The sequence below is a fragment of the Ostrinia nubilalis genome, chromosome 2, assembly GCF_963855985.1.
Source record: "Ostrinia nubilalis chromosome 2, ilOstNubi1.1, whole genome shotgun sequence".
NCBI lineage: Eukaryota > Metazoa > Arthropoda > Insecta > Lepidoptera > Crambidae > Ostrinia > Ostrinia nubilalis.
In genome coordinates this window covers 4,373,193-4,388,611 of record NC_087089.1, presented here as the reverse complement: position 1 = coordinate 4,388,611, position 15,419 = coordinate 4,373,193, and the positions used below count along the sequence as shown (strand labels likewise).

General features: G+C 35.7%; 4 protein-coding genes across 4 annotated transcripts in view; 2 read left to right on the top strand and 2 right to left on the bottom strand.

Annotated features, from left to right (window-relative positions):
- Positions 1-649: 649 nt before the first annotated feature.
- Positions 650-3,593, bottom strand: LOC135086136 (uncharacterized). The gene is made up of 6 exons (XM_063980942.1): positions 3,286-3,593; positions 2,975-3,133; positions 2,676-2,855; positions 1,960-2,086; positions 1,504-1,664; positions 650-962 (listed from the first exon to the last, which is right to left on the bottom strand). The coding sequence occupies exons 1-6, from the start codon at positions 3,521-3,523 to the stop codon at positions 691-693; spliced, it is 1,137 nt and encodes a 378-aa protein (XP_063837012.1). The 5' UTR covers positions 3,524-3,593; the 3' UTR covers positions 650-690.
- Positions 3,594-5,570: 1,977 nt separating this feature from the next.
- Positions 5,571-7,819, top strand: LOC135080278 (thioredoxin-like protein 1). The gene is made up of 7 exons (XM_063974968.1): positions 5,571-5,676; positions 5,859-5,961; positions 6,046-6,202; positions 6,347-6,457; positions 6,547-6,696; positions 6,878-7,011; positions 7,202-7,819. Exons 1-7 carry the CDS (start codon positions 5,631-5,633, stop codon positions 7,410-7,412), a joined length of 912 nt encoding a protein of 303 aa, XP_063831038.1. The 5' UTR covers positions 5,571-5,630; the 3' UTR covers positions 7,413-7,819.
- LOC135080267 (ubiquitin carboxyl-terminal hydrolase 39) lies at positions 7,812-10,358 on the bottom strand. Its single transcript, XM_063974957.1, has 10 exons — positions 10,228-10,358; positions 10,003-10,151; positions 9,776-9,890; positions 9,521-9,696; positions 9,171-9,396; positions 8,888-9,011; positions 8,623-8,782; positions 8,356-8,546; positions 8,087-8,239; positions 7,812-7,976 (listed from the first exon to the last, which is right to left on the bottom strand). Exons 1-10 carry the CDS (start codon positions 10,286-10,288, stop codon positions 7,880-7,882), a joined length of 1,452 nt encoding a protein of 483 aa, XP_063831027.1. The 5' UTR covers positions 10,289-10,358; the 3' UTR covers positions 7,812-7,879.
- Positions 10,359-13,495: 3,137 nt separating this feature from the next.
- The window catches only part of LOC135078229 (E3 ubiquitin-protein ligase UBR4), an 88,549-nt gene continuing 86,625 nt past the window's right edge, over positions 13,496-15,419 (top strand). The window contains exons 1-4 of the mRNA XM_063972824.1: positions 13,496-13,639; positions 14,176-14,273; positions 14,768-14,904; positions 15,177-15,297. Coding sequence (XP_063828894.1) covers positions 13,518-13,639; positions 14,176-14,273; positions 14,768-14,904; positions 15,177-15,297 — 478 coding nt within the window. The 5' untranslated portion in view covers positions 13,496-13,517. The remainder of the gene's footprint in view (positions 13,640-14,175; positions 14,274-14,767; positions 14,905-15,176; positions 15,298-15,419) is intronic.

Sequence of the window (15,419 nt, the reverse complement as noted above, 5' to 3'; positions counted from 1 at the left end):
GTCACTTCCGGATTTTCGGGAAGAAAAACCCTTCTCAATGAAAATTATAGTAGGACTGAGTATAAGTATAGAGTAAGTTACTCGGGTACTCGTACTCGTAAGTATCCTATAAGCACAAATAACGTAAATGAATATGAACCTAAAAGAAACTTCAACGTGTCATAATTCGTTAAGGATGAGTATTATTATAATTAGAAGGGATATCTAGGTAGGTACTATAGTACCTATTGGTATACCAAGAGAAGATCAATTAAAATGCGTGACTCCTTGCGATATGGTTAATAACATAGATTTCAAAACCCGCTACTATAGGTACTGGACTTGGCTTCTGAATAATGCATTCATGTAAAAATACCATTCAAGTTTCATGCAATACTTCGTTCGTTTCAGCCAAATGACGTCCACTGCTGGACAAAGGCCTCCCCCAAGGTTTTCCACAATTAACGGCCCTGCGCTGCCTTGCAATACTTATAAATAACATTTTCCTGGGAACTTTCCAAATGAGTTTCCCTACCTAAATTAAGCAAACATTAAGAATGTCTGTTTAATTATTATCTTAATAAGGTTGCTGTCATGAAATCAGATGTTCAAAAATAATTTTGCTTGAAATCAAATTTAATTTTAAAACGTTACTGGCGTAGTTGTGTCGGTCACTCATTAATTTCCTTTAATTTCGACGAATTAGCAACATCAATAATACGTCTCCAGTATGTATCGAATAGCAGCAGCGAGGGTAGCGGATGCTACAGAAGTTACATGCCCGTCACATAGTCCATCCATTATTCTGTGGTCCAAGTTCTTAGCTATTTTCCAGATGGGCGGGGGTCTTGATAACCTGGATCTAGCAGGTGCCTGAGTCAGTCTTTGCCCAAAACAGCCGTATTTAGTTTGAAAACGGAGGACGTTTGAAAGCCACGATCGTTTCAGGAATTGGGGGTGGCCGTCCAAAGTGCAGAGACCCACTAAAACAATAAAATTGGTAAAGATTAAGGTTCCTTCTCATAATTATTGTAATATGAACCTAAATTCTACGAAACAGTCGTCTAAAAATTTCAGATTTGCAGGTTTATTTCAAATACCAATCTATCTATCTAAATATATATAACTCAAAGGTGACTGACGGACTGACTGACTGACATAGTGATATATCAACGCACAGCCCAAACCACTGAACGGATCGGGCTGAAATTTAAGTAAGTAAGTAGATGATATGACGTAGGCATCCGCTAAGAAAGGATTTTACAAAACTCCACCCCTAAGGGGGTAAAACGGGACCCACGCGTACGAAGTCGCGGGCCGCCGCTAGTGTTAGATAAAGCAAAGCACTGATAAAGTTTAACTGGTGTTAAGCCTCATCATCTTATTTAACAAATGTCAAAAATCTGTTAAACTCCATAAAAAAACACCGGTTATCTTTATGGTTACAGTTTAAGTTAGATGGTGCAACTCAGCCTAAGTCTTAACTAATTTTTCTAACTCTACCTTATAAAAGTAGGCACTTACTTTGTTCTAAGAGTAGATCGACAGCCTGATAGTCATTATTAGCAATAAACTCCGCCTCACTGTAAGCAGTTTTGCAGAACTTTTTCGTCAGTGACTCGTCTTGCTCCTTCGAAAATATACTGCAACCTCTACTGTGCCTTGCATGTAGTAGGAACAACAACCTAAATAAATACACATCACCATCATCATTAGGTCATTTAGTCTCCATAAATAATACACATAAATAATAAATAAATACACCAGTTAAAATAATGAACACAGAAAATAAATGAACATCTCAGAAGTGAGGTGTTTAACGCCCGTATTCACAAACATTACTATGAGGTCTCAAAGTTCGCGTGGACACACAGGGTGACAGACGAACCAATCACAGAGCTCTGTGCCAACGCTGTGCGTTCGATTTGCTGCTTCACCTAAGCAAGCATCGTTTGTGAATACGGGCGTAATTCTACTAACCTGTGCGAAAGAGCGTATCCAAAATCTGTCCCATTCATGAGCATCTCATAGCAAGGTTCATAAACATCGCACCTAGTTTGAATGGAGTCTTGAATCTCATTATTTGCCAGAGATAACATGCAAAGATCTGAAAAAGACTTAAAACATCCATCATCTCTCTCCAAATAAAATTGGTGTATAACATCTACCACGGCAGTTAGATAAAAAAAGTGTAATGTCTAATCGTCATCTTGGAGCCATAAAACTAAATAAAAGAACTTTTAATGCCCCTTCAAAATATTACTACTATTATTATTAACTGTTTTTCTTTATTATCTAACGTGATAACTTTCTCATTTCTATGGCTCTACAGTAACTACTGCTCTATCAAATCAATTGAGTACATAAAGGCACTTTCATTGGTCATAGTTATTGATGTTTGGTAATAAAACTCATTCTTTTACGATTTTTAAAATTTTAATTATAAAACATGAGTCAGATACTTAAGTATTTCGAACTCTCTAATAAAGATAGGTAATTTATTTTTATTTTATGTATTTAAAGATACTTTTACAGGATAGTACCTATGTACTATCCTTGATACAGCCTACTATCTGTATTGTGCTATTCTACTGATCACATAGCAAAGTAGACTGACTTAGTCGGTATCAACAGAAAGGCGTCGAGAAGAATAACTCAACAAAGTTGATGATTACATGGTGGAAGTCTATTCTCACCTGATAACTTTGGTGAAGGAGTCCACCGGTCCGTATCGTCTACATTTTCCATGTACCTGGACCAGGTAAGAGATTTTCCTGAAAATCGCTGGCTGGACTCATCTGATTCCGTTAACAATTCTGCATGAAACCTTTGTAGTCGCTTCATCCACTGGGTTTCGTTGGAAAACAATGTTGTTACTAGAAATATTGATCCACGTTGTAATTATATTTTAAGAGAAACAAAACGGAAAAATAAATTAAATAGGTAAAAAAGGAAAATCATTTTAGTAACTAGTCTTAACTTTAAAGGTACGCACTTAACTTATTCGATCTCTCCTTTGAATCATGATTTCCACTGACCATGAAGTCAAAGAAATCGATTAAATCGTCATTCTCTTTCAGTAGTAAAGTTATGTAAGTTTGAACATGTTTAGGTATACGGTTTCGCTTGTTATGTAGAACTTTTTTTAAGTTTACTGAAAGAATAAATACAAAATTAGGAACAGAACTAACAATGTTTTAATGGCCCTATAAATGACCCTATAAAAAGACATAAGAGGTAATAATTTGATAAAATGAATATTGTGGTCATATTTGTTGCAAACGTACGTGTTTAGAAAAAACATACCATTAATCAGAAAGAGCCCAAACTCAAAATTCATATCCAAGTCGACCTTGTGTTTTGAACAAAAATCAATTATTCGTCTCAAAGATTTCAAATAAGTTAACAAGTCACTTTTTTGCGGAAAATTTTTAGACACAATTGAATCTTTATAATCATAATCAACACCATTTTTATAAGAGACAACTGTCGTTAAAATTAAGGCAAGTAACGTTGAAGTCACAGCCACGTGTAACTGAAACATTTTACACGCGAAAATTACATTTTGCGCTGAAGTTTCAGGCGCAGAATTCAAATGAAAACTGTTGTTTTCCCGCGAGCCGCCACTGGTTTTATCTCAAGTGATTAGGCTAGGAAAATGTGTATTTACGACGTCAATTTTTCACGCAGACGCTTCTTGATTTGTTTTTGTCTTAGACTAGCGATTTGCCCCGGCTTCGCGCAAGTAGCGCTATGAGCTTTAGAAAAAAATGCAACAAGTTTTGTAATGTTGTTAGGAGTTAATTATGTGGTAAGAAAATGTCAGCAAAAACGGATTATCGTATAAGCCAAAATGGGATCGAACCCTGATCAAACTGGCCAGTTCGAACTGTCGTCATAAGTAGGTATCATTAAAAAAACCTAGATATTTTTTAACAACTGAATGATCAGGTAGGTACTCTGTATTTTAAACATACCTAACTACCTACATATTATTGGTTGTTTTTATTATTTTGTTTTATAAGGTTGTTTGGTTTTTATCAGGGTTTTTATTTAAATTAAGATTAATTTTATCTAAAGGCTATAGCAGAGTTTATTAAAAAGAAATTGAGTCACTTGAAGAGCTCGCATAAATTGTGGTGGGATAAGCCGCGCCGCGGGCGGGCTTTCGGTCAGCATGATTGGATTTGTTCCCAGGAATAAACAATCATTTGGACACTGTCTACTTTTTATCCATTACGAGAAATACGAGTAGTCTTTTGGAATTTGGCTGACGAAAGAAATACCTACACAAGTAAGTTTCTAGGCACACAAGAAGTTGGCTTTACGAAACATTAATAAAAGATGCTCCAAACTTAAAGGGTCAAACCTATCAAATTCCAATTTCTGAATTTAAAGGATTATGAACGAGTTACCTTTTCGTCCAAAATACCTCAGTGCCTGAAAACTAAGGTATTATTACCGTGTCTAAGGTCTACAACCAATGTGTGTTACCAGTGATAACTTATGGTTCGGAAACGTGGCCTCTTACTACAGGCCATATACAGACGCTCAAAGTTGCACAGCGTGCTATGGAGAGGGCTATGCTCGGTGTATCTTTACGAGATCGAATCAGAAATGAGGAGATCCGTAAACAAACTAAAGTCGCTGACATAGCCCGACGGATTAGCAAGCTGATGTGGCAATGGGCAGGGCACATAGTAGGTACCTAAGTACATACACAGAACTGACGGCCGATGGGGCAGCAAGGTTCTGGAGTGGAGGCCGCGTACCGGAAAATACAGCGTGGGACGTCCACCCACAAGGTGGACCGACGACATCATAAAGGTAGCAGGAAGGCGCTGGACGCAGGCCGCTACCAACCGGGCAACATGGAAAGCATTGGGGGGGGGGGGGGGGGTCTATGTTCAGCAGTGGACGTCCTGTAGCTGAGATGATGATAATGATGATGATGATGAACGAGTTACAAAGAGAAAACCTCGTCCTACAATATTGAATTAGCGCTGGTCAAATAAAATTGATATTTATCATTTCCCCTGAATTAATATTTAGAGCAATTGTTGAGAATGGCACCCAACAACAATGACTATTGGGCGAACGATAAGCAAAGATTCATTAAGTAAATAATTATAGATAGCATCGAGATAAGAGAAGAGAGATAAATAAGTAGGTATGAAGAATATTTTAAACCAAGGGTTTACTGGAAGAAAATGTCATTATGGCATTAAGTTCGCCTTTTATACCTGTTATTATTATGAGTAATTTAGGATCGGGAATGAACTATTTCATTACTTATTTTTAGTTTGTTTAGTTCCAAGTGTAAAATTTTAATTACCCTCAGACAGCAGATAGACCACTGAACACCATCCGCCGAATCTTATTCTGCGAATCAGAATAGATTTATCTTGTAATAAAAGCAATTTCGCCTTGCATGCTGAATAAACAGCTGCATGACCTATTCAATTACCCGGCATCTGTGTGGGACTGGAGGATGCAAATACATGCACACAGCAGACACAGATATACAATAAGTACTCTACTGTTGCACACTGCACAGGGGTAGGGGTCAGCGTGCGTCCATTCCATTGGTACCTAGGACGCATGCGCAAAAGGTAAAATCACCTGTATCCCACAAGTAAGAGCCTGTTGAAATGAAACGAAGACCCTTGCCAAGGAAAACTCGAAAGGAGAGGAACAGTATGTTGATTTTTTACACTCTATTGCTTAGAATTGACGCCTTTCCTAAAATCAACCCAAAAATCTGTACGCAATTTATAATCTGTTTCATCATCTGTCAAGTTGTCAACCATTTTGAAGTATCATTCTCGGTTGTTGTCATTTTCGTTTCGGTTTCTGAATTATTTTCAATTTCTTCTCAGAAATAATGGGACTAGTCACAGCTATTGAAAATGAAGCCCATTTTCAATCGGAAATGGCTAATGCCGGGACAAAACTAGTTGTCGTGGATTTTACAGCGTCTTGGTAAGTTAACCTGCCCACGTTCAAAACCATCGAGTCATCGTCGGAGTTTTTGAATTTTCTAAGTTTTGTATGGTGTTTCGATAGGTGTGCACCATGCCAGCGAATTGCGCCCTTCTTCGAGCAGCTCCCAGCGAAGTTTCCAAGAGCTGTGTTCCTAAAAGTCGATGTAGACAGATGTGCGGAAACCGCTAGTGCTCAAGGCGTCAGTGCGATGCCTACGTTCGTGTTCTATAGAAACAGAGTATGTTGTTATTACTAAAAATTCAATAATTATAGTTAAAACCTTTTTAAAAATCTGTAAAACCGAAGTTGACCCTTTTGAGTATGTAGATAAATAGTATTTTTTTATCCAATAAGATACTCATTAGAATTGTGACTATTCCAGACAAAGATTGACCGGCTACAAGGTGCTGACCCAGGGACTTTAGAAAATAAAGTTAGGCAATATTATGGAACGGAGACTGATGGTGAAGAAGACAATGCGGTTGCAGGTCATGTAAGTATTCCCTCTAATAACTGTGTAAATCTATAATAACTGATAATATTTTCTAAATGTTATGTTAATTTATTTACTTTCTTCACCAGATGGATCTTGGAACATTTATAACCAAGAGCGAGTGTGAGTGCTTGAACGAAGCGGACGACCATCCGCTAGCGCATGCCCTCACCAGCGGAGGTGGCTTCTTGGCCAGTGACTGTGATGAGCAGCTAATAATCAACATTTCTTTTAATCAGGTCAGATTTGTATTAATGAATTTTTAAGAATATTCCTTTATTACTAAAGACTTTATTGCAAACTGTGTAAAGAGTATTTTAACCAATCAAGTACCAACAAAATGGGACATAGTTTCTTGGTATTTACATAAGGATGGATCACCGAGTCCAGTTATAGATGTGCTGTCTTATTCTTTTTCAGTTGGTGAAACTTCACTCTCTAAAGATCAAAGGCCCAGCAGACAAGGGGCCCAAGACTGTAAAACTTTTCATCAACCAGCCCAGGACACTGGACTTCGACCAGGCTTCTGGAAATTCATCTGTGCAAGACTTGGAGTAAGTCCCTTATTTATGTTTTAACATATCTACTATCATCACATAGTATTTGCTCTGAAATCAGTCTCAGCTTGTGATTGAATGAGTTTTCAGTTTCATTCATAGTTCAACTCTTTATATTCTAGTGCATAACACTAAACTGCTTCTTCTTCAATCTTTCAATCATACTAAATATTATTTTCTTTTACAGGTTTACTCCAAGCGACTTGGAAGGCAACCCAGTGCCGCTCAAGTTTGTGAAGTTCCAGAATGTGCAGAACATTCAACTGTTTATCAAGGATAACCAGTCTGGAGGAGATGTGTCACAAATTGACCATCTCGCGTTCTACGGCTCACCGATCTCAACCACAAACATGGGAGAGTTCAAACGCGTGGCGGGCAAGAAAGGAGAGAGCCACTAGCTCAACTAAGTGTTAACATAGATAGTTCAGTCACTCTTACTTGAATGTCCCTGCAGTGTCTATGAAATTATGTGCTTGCTCGTCAAATGAATAATCATGTCAGTGTAATGCATACCCCATTCCCTTTAGTGTAATAGTCGTCAAACCTGTGACTGAACTGTTTATATTGCATTTTTTTTATAAGTCATGTAAATTGAATTTGAATCATTTTCCAAACTGTGTCAATACATAGTAAATTTTATATTGTCTAATATATTTCTCATATTTATAAAATATGATATGATATTGTCATAATTATTAGTTCGTTATAAGTGTAAAGGTCCATTCCAAAGGCCACAGTTTGTTAAATGAAATTCAGTAATATCTGTAATTTGTATATTCAATAAATAAAAATGGTAATAGCGACATTATTTCATTTTATTTATCACTTGACTCTTACAATACATTAAAATTAAAATGCACACAATTCAGTCCTGCTTTAACTCGTATATTTGGATGTATGCTTCTGTAAGTGTAATCATTTGTGGAAGTATACTGGTAACGTGCAAATCTTGCATTTCATACCTGAAACAACAATAATACCCTATTTATTGACACCACAATTTTCAATGGCTTTGGGAGTAGAGGCAAATGATAATTTTTCTTAAGTATACTTTGATGCTAAAATATACTACCATTGCTGTGTAGGTTTGTGAAGAACATGAGCCCTGTATGTGCCTTTCTCTGGGGATCCATCGTGTACTATGTTGCCAACCAGCTCATATGTTGTCTTTCCGTTATGTTTCGCCTTAACTTCGGGCGTCAAGATGTCGCCGAAATCAACGTTTCTGAAAGTCAGAATAAACTGTACTTAATAATGTTTACTTCAAAGTTAACTTATGTATTTCACATACATACAGATGTCATTCGTTTTTTTTCTTATTAGAAAAACATGTAAACTCACTTTACTGGAAAATTCACAACAGTTGGGTTCTTTTCAACGAAGAAAGTGTTTTTCGTAAATCTCTTTATGTACAGTATCAAATACGGCGGTAGTTGCGTTATTTCAAAACGTTTTAAGAAATTCTCCTTGTATGTTTTGTATTCCTTTGACGATTGCCCATTGAACTTTGAAAGCAATTGGTACAGGTTTACCTGAAAACAGAGCCCATTTATAGTCGTCATTTATATATAAATAGAAAAAGATAATAATGTGACTCAATATATTTACTTGAGGAATGATGTTTTCTCTGAACTCATCTGTGAAGAGAGGAGTCGGAGGTAAGTCACATGTCAGGTACAGGAATGGCGACTCAGTAATCATTTCGCTGTACTCTTCACTGCTTAGATCTACTTTGGCAGCATCATCAGCATCAGGAGGCGGTAATTTTCTAAAAAAGGAAATTCAAACTTATTTCAAAGTACATAAAAGTTGCATTGGCTCAGACTCAGACAAATCTTATTAGATTAAAGGAAAAAAATCAAAGATTTCATACCTTGTGTATATTCTCATGTGGCCAAGGAATGATTTGTAGATTATTGAGCTGTTGGCTTTCTTTGTTCCATTCAATGCCATGTGCAATGTGTTGAGAAACCATGACAAGAAGTCAATAGGATCACCTGTGAAATTAAAAAGAGAAAGACAACAAAGTAAAATTAGCATTGATCAAAACTAAGAAAGAAAATTGAAAGAAGTCTTGTTTTACTTCAACAAATACTGGTGCATTTGATCAGTAAACATCTTTTACTGTTGATAAATAAATGTCCATTATTTCTTACTTTGTTTTATAAACTGAAACCTTTTCTTCGACCACAACACAACAGCCTGTAACATCTCATGAGGGGACACATGAGCTTTGAAAGCTCGAGGGTTCCACAGCTTCCTGAGCAGCTCTCCAAACCGCTGCACCAGCAAGAACATGGAGTCACCAGGAGGCCTCTTTACGTTCGCGTAGTTCTCTTCACGCAAAAAGTAGTTTCTGAGTGGCCGTACTTGGGATAAGCACTGGAACATAAAGTTTAGAATATTAGATTATCTTCTGTTTTTAAAATAACTAGGTATACTGATATCATAGAACACAGGCTTTAAAAGACTAATTGTGTAGAAGAAATATTTACTTGTAAACTACCTGTAAAATGACATTGCAGTAATCATTGGCCTTTATGTTGTTGAGGCCTACAATGCCCGGCATGTACATGGTGCCGTCGATGGCTCTTGACATCTTAGTGTCCGTATCTAACTGCCTGATCTGCTCAGTACTGAAGATTGGGTTCAGAACATATTTTATGTCATTGAGCGATGAATCTGTAAATGAATAGAAAGTCATTAATTGCATTGCATTGCATTCAAAAATATATTAACTGCATCTTATAATTTAACTTACCAATAACCTCATAGTTGTCAGGAAGACAATAAAACTTCAGAGTGTGTAAATTGAGAAATACATGATGGCCATCAGCCACGGAATGGGTGTAGGCATGAGTATTCGTACCTCGACCCTAGAAAAACAAAAATAGAAAACATAAAGGTCATGTTTCACATAACATTGAGATTTTTATAGGATGTTATAACATAATATCGAGTTTAAAGCTTAATAAATAGGGTATTTACCTGAAAATACTTCCCACAAACTAGGCAAGCGTAAACGTTGATCCTAGTCAATGAAACAGAACATAGCTTCTCAAAATCAAAATCTAGAACATGCCTGTTGATTGTATCTAAATAAGGGCACTGTATGTGCAATGTTTTCGCTGATGGTCCTGAAAAATAGAAGCATTATTTGCAAGGTACATTATTATCAACAGGTTATAATGGTAACAGTAGTGCAAGAAATACCGTTTGAATCTGTGCCATTTTCAGTGGATAATTTTCGCTTTTTGGGTGGGTCTTGAGACATTTTAGCAATTTTATTGGAAGAAATTCAGAAATGTTCCGAATTTTTAGGACGCGATGCAGAAAGGAAACAGCAACAATACGTCAAAAATGACATTGACGTTTTTTTTTCTTTTAAAAAAGACATTCTGGCTCAGCTAGTAGAGCCAGAGAGAAAATACCGGCGCCATTCACCCCATTCATTCATTCCATTTCCACCTTCGCCATCACGACGCGACACTCCCTAGGTAAAATTACCAGCTTTACCACTTTTACAAAATTTTTAAAAAATTGACAGCGACCACAGATATGGATTAGAGTAGATACAGCATATAGTTCCAAAATACTGGACTGTCCTATCGATGACATTGACAGTGGGGCGCCACCGTCAATACCGGATCGCTGGTTCCGATTTTTGCCATGTTTGGAAACCATATAGTTGAACGATGGTAGCGCCCCCCTGTCATTGAGTTTGGTGGGACAGTTCAGCGTGGGTCATCTATACAGCAAGTTGCTCGTCAAAGCGTGCCATTCCGATATGTCCAAATGGACATACATGGTCGAGTGATGTACACGTTGTTAATTGTAAGCCGATTACAACAATCGGTAACGATGATTTTACGAGGACAGTAGTACGAACACGGTAAAATGAATAAATTATTAACGGATTGAGAATTGTAATTAACAGCACAAGTAACAAATAATTAATTAGAATAAAGTAGCAGTAGAAGAAGTATAAAGTAGGATTGTTTTTAATACATATCCTGCGATGTACTATTAAGAGTAATGTATGTGGTGCACTCATACCGATCCCAAGGAACCGTACTTACTCATAACATTATGACACACACAGATCCGTGTATTCATACATCAGACAAGTTTTTCGCTGGTAAGGTGAAAAAAATAATGAGATTTGACGATTTGTAAGAATTAATTTATTTAAAGAGGAAAATAAAAATGTTTTTGGTTTTGTATCGGGCCCCCGGGACCACTATGCCAGACTCTTTCAAATAGACAGAGTAGAGGCATCTGCCTAAGGAAGTTCTATAATTTTGCCATTACCTTTTTTATAAATGACAGCGGAAGAACAATTTTATTCAAACCTTTTGATTTGTTTTGATTATTTTATAGGGCTCACTGAAGCTCAATACTATTCATTGCACTTATAATATAATTATGAAGAAAAATCTTTTGTGTTTCATTTTACTTCGAACGTTTTTTACCACATTGAATTTTGTCGTTTAGAAATATCTTCAAAACTAGGTACCTGACTTAGCTTTATGAAACAAAAAACAAAACGTATTGGCAAAACTAGCATTTTTACATTTATTAAAAATAAAAAGCTTGAGTAAATCTATAGTCTTTATTTTATGAAACTAGGTCAGGTACTTACTAGGATATTTAAAAGTATGGAATTAAGTATGAATTACTAGTAGTACTATTTAACATAATGGAATCACGATCATTACTTTCATTAACATTAGGCACAACAAAAATATTATTTGCAAATTAATAATGTAGAATAACGTCTACCGCTACAAAATTATTTTAATCCACAGTCAGACTAGCTATAAATTTAACAAAATATCAGATTTATCGGAATTAATTAATTTTCGAATCGAGTCACACGATATCTTTCGATGACTTTGCGAATGCAGTACGATGATACGATTACTTTTACGTTGCGGCAATCACTAAAATTCGCTAAAATGACACTAATGACGTTTAAAAAGTGGCACGCTCGACTTCATACAATTTTTGACACATGCTGCATCTATCCCACAGATACGGATAGATATCGTGTGACTCGATTTGACAATTAATTAATTCCGATAAAACTGATAATTTGTTAAATACAAAAATCAAAAATATCTTTATTTACCTTTTTAAATAAATTAATTCTTACAAATCGTCAAATCTCGTTATTTTTTTTACCCTACCAGCGTTTCAAGACATAAATTTGTCAAGTGCATGAATACATGGATCAGTGTGTGTCTTATTGTTATGAGTAACTACAGTTCCTTGGGATCGGTATGAGTGCACCACATACAGGGACCATGGTTTTAACTTTTAAGAGTACATCGCAGGATATGTATTAAAAACAATGCTACTTTATACTTCTTCTACTGCTACTTTATTCTAATTAATTATTTGTTACTTGTGCTGTTACTTACAATTCTCAATCCGTAAATAATTTCTTCTTTTTACTGTGTTCGTACTACTGTCCTCGTAAAATCATCGTAACCGATTGTTGTAATCGGATTACATGAACATCACTCGACCATGTATGTCCATTTGGACATATCGGAATGGCACGCTTTGACGATCAACTTGCTGTATCTACTCTAATCCATATCTGTGATCTATCCCATGAAGCTAAAGATAAAAATGGAGGGCAGAGTTGGAACAAAAACTTGAGTCAAATACCTACTTATATCTATCTCGCTCTCTGCGGCCCTACCTCTCTTTTTAGTGTGAACTGTAGTATTGCTATCTTCTGATTTAAATCTCCTTGTAAATTCTTCGTAATAGCCAATTCACTAACCAAATCAGAAGTTAAACAAATAACTAATTAATATTTGAAACTAAGATTACCTAGTTAAATAAAAAATCACAAAATTGTCGGCCATTTAGGCTTAATATGTTGGCGAATCAGGGAATTACAATCCCAATTCCTGGGTAATCGGTACCATGTGGCAACATCGGCCCAATCCGGCCCATCATGGCGGTTGTTTACTATTTTGTTTATTAAGCAGTTAATTTCGTTTGAGATTGTTTACAGGAAATAATCATTGTTTTATCACATGAATTGGTGCAAAATTTTGTAGTGCTTGGTTGCGGTAGTACGTGGTGTCCTGGAAGTGACATAAGATTCCACGCGTAAGTGTTTATTTCGTGATTTCCGACATTGGATCATTGTAAACATTTTTCACATTTTTTACAGTAATTTCTTCCTAAAACGTTTTACCAGTAATTACACTTATCATTTTTAATGATACCTATGTCAAGAAATAAAGATTTTACATTGGTTTCATTGAATTTGAGCAATTTTATATTTTTTGTTTATTTAGAAAGAGCGAGTCTGCCCACAGAGAGCGAGATAGTGATACTTAGTTTGTGCTTCAAGTAGGTATTCGGAGTGTGGCCTCCATTTTTATCTGTAGCTTCATGATCTATCCATATCTGTGACAGCGACTGATGATTTGACATTTCTCGCTAGTCATTCATCGAAAAAAATCATTATTCTCCCGAAAATGGCCGCTTCAGGAGGAAATATTGAATGGTCGACTACTGTAAAACCAATTTTAACAGCTCTCTACGGGCCATTTTTTGACAAAAATGATGCCGTGGAGATAATACAAGCTATCCTCAAGAGGTCAGTTTCAATAATTTTCCTGTATTTTCTTTAAATATTAGTGCAAAGTGATTCATAGAGGAGTCCTTGTCAGCGGCCTAGTTATTTATTTTTGTTTTTACCCTAAAATATTTTTGTGTAATCGTACTATAACAATGCAATATATTCCCCAAAAAATGTACATGGTTTGCAATATTTTGCTTAGCTGTAAACTGCGTATATACCCAACCACAATGTAATGGGAATCCCCTTAGAAATCTTTCTGGAATTAGCTTTTAAAAATTACTTTCAATAGATCTGCTTTACCAAAATTAATTTACAAATCGTTCTACCCTCGCATTTCAATTCATGTTGTTAAAAGGTGCACGAGGAGTTTATTTTCATGTACCCTCCAAAATTATGTAGAATAGAAGTCAGTAAATTTAATTTACATGACTTGCTCTTTCATTTCTCAAAATCTCAACGACTTACCCTATCATTCCTCAAAATCTCGACTTCAATATGGATTGTATGGGCACTTATATCCTAAATAACGTGTTTAAATGTTTTTTCCACAGTGAAACTGAATTCCAAAACCATGAAGACATCTACGACTTGTTCTACACATGCTTTGCCTGCCTCTCATCACATTTCATCAGTGTTAATGCAGCCAATTGTAAGTATTGTTTATAAATTATTAATAACTAACACACCTAGAATTGTGTTTAAAATTAGTATTGTAAGATGTTTTTTTCCAACATGAGTCATATTGGAAATTTCACAATATTTAACCTTTTACATGCTTTATCATGGATCCAGATGAGACTTGATTATTTTAGGATTGTCTGGAATCTCACCATTTGATTAGTGCATAGAAGAGTAACAAACATCCATCTTCACAACTTTCACATTTTATAATATGGATGGATAGTAGGACTACTGTTGATACCTGTATGTGTGACATATTAAATCAATATTTGCAATTTATCTGACTAGTTCTTATTAGACTATCAGGGTCTTTATTAGCAAGTGGTGAAATAAGCCCTTTGCAATGAATCATTATTTAAACATTGTGCTTGTATACAAGTTGTTGTATACTAAACTTATTATTATCAAAGTCATACTTGTTTTGTATGACTTTGATAATAATAAGTTTTATATTTGTGTTAGTACCAACAGATCAGCTGAATACAGCCAGAGATGCATTCAGGGTGGTCTTACGACAGATCCTCAAGAAGCTCTCTGAGGCCGGATTGAACTGTGACGATACAGCAACCACTGCTGCACCTAATATTTCCATTAAACAGGTTTGTTTAACATTTATGTTTCACCGATAAACAAATTAGCTGAGTATTTTTATCTTTTTAATATCTTAAAAAAACTATACTTAACAGAATGCTTCATGACTCACTGTTGAGTCTCAAGCAATAACTTTTTTATTGTGTCTTGTATCTCTGCAGTTAATTACTTAAAAGATAGTGTTTACTTTGGCATTATAGTTGACTTCATAAAAAAATGGTATAACTATAACTCCTAATACTATTTTTCAATATTAACAGAAAAATTCCGTTATTTACAGCTGCTTCTGCCAATTGTGGGACTATGTGGCATTGAAGGAGGGGGCTATCCTCAAGCAGACCTAGTAATATTGACATCTCTATTAAAGAGTGCAAAACTTCCAGCTCATGTTAACGTACCAGGTAATAGAAAGCTTCAAATAAATTCTTTTAGCTTATTCCAGGTTTTGTATTTTTTGCTTACCCTTAATTTGTTACAGATTAATTTATAAGTTGGTATCTTGACATGATAGACTATCAAGTTT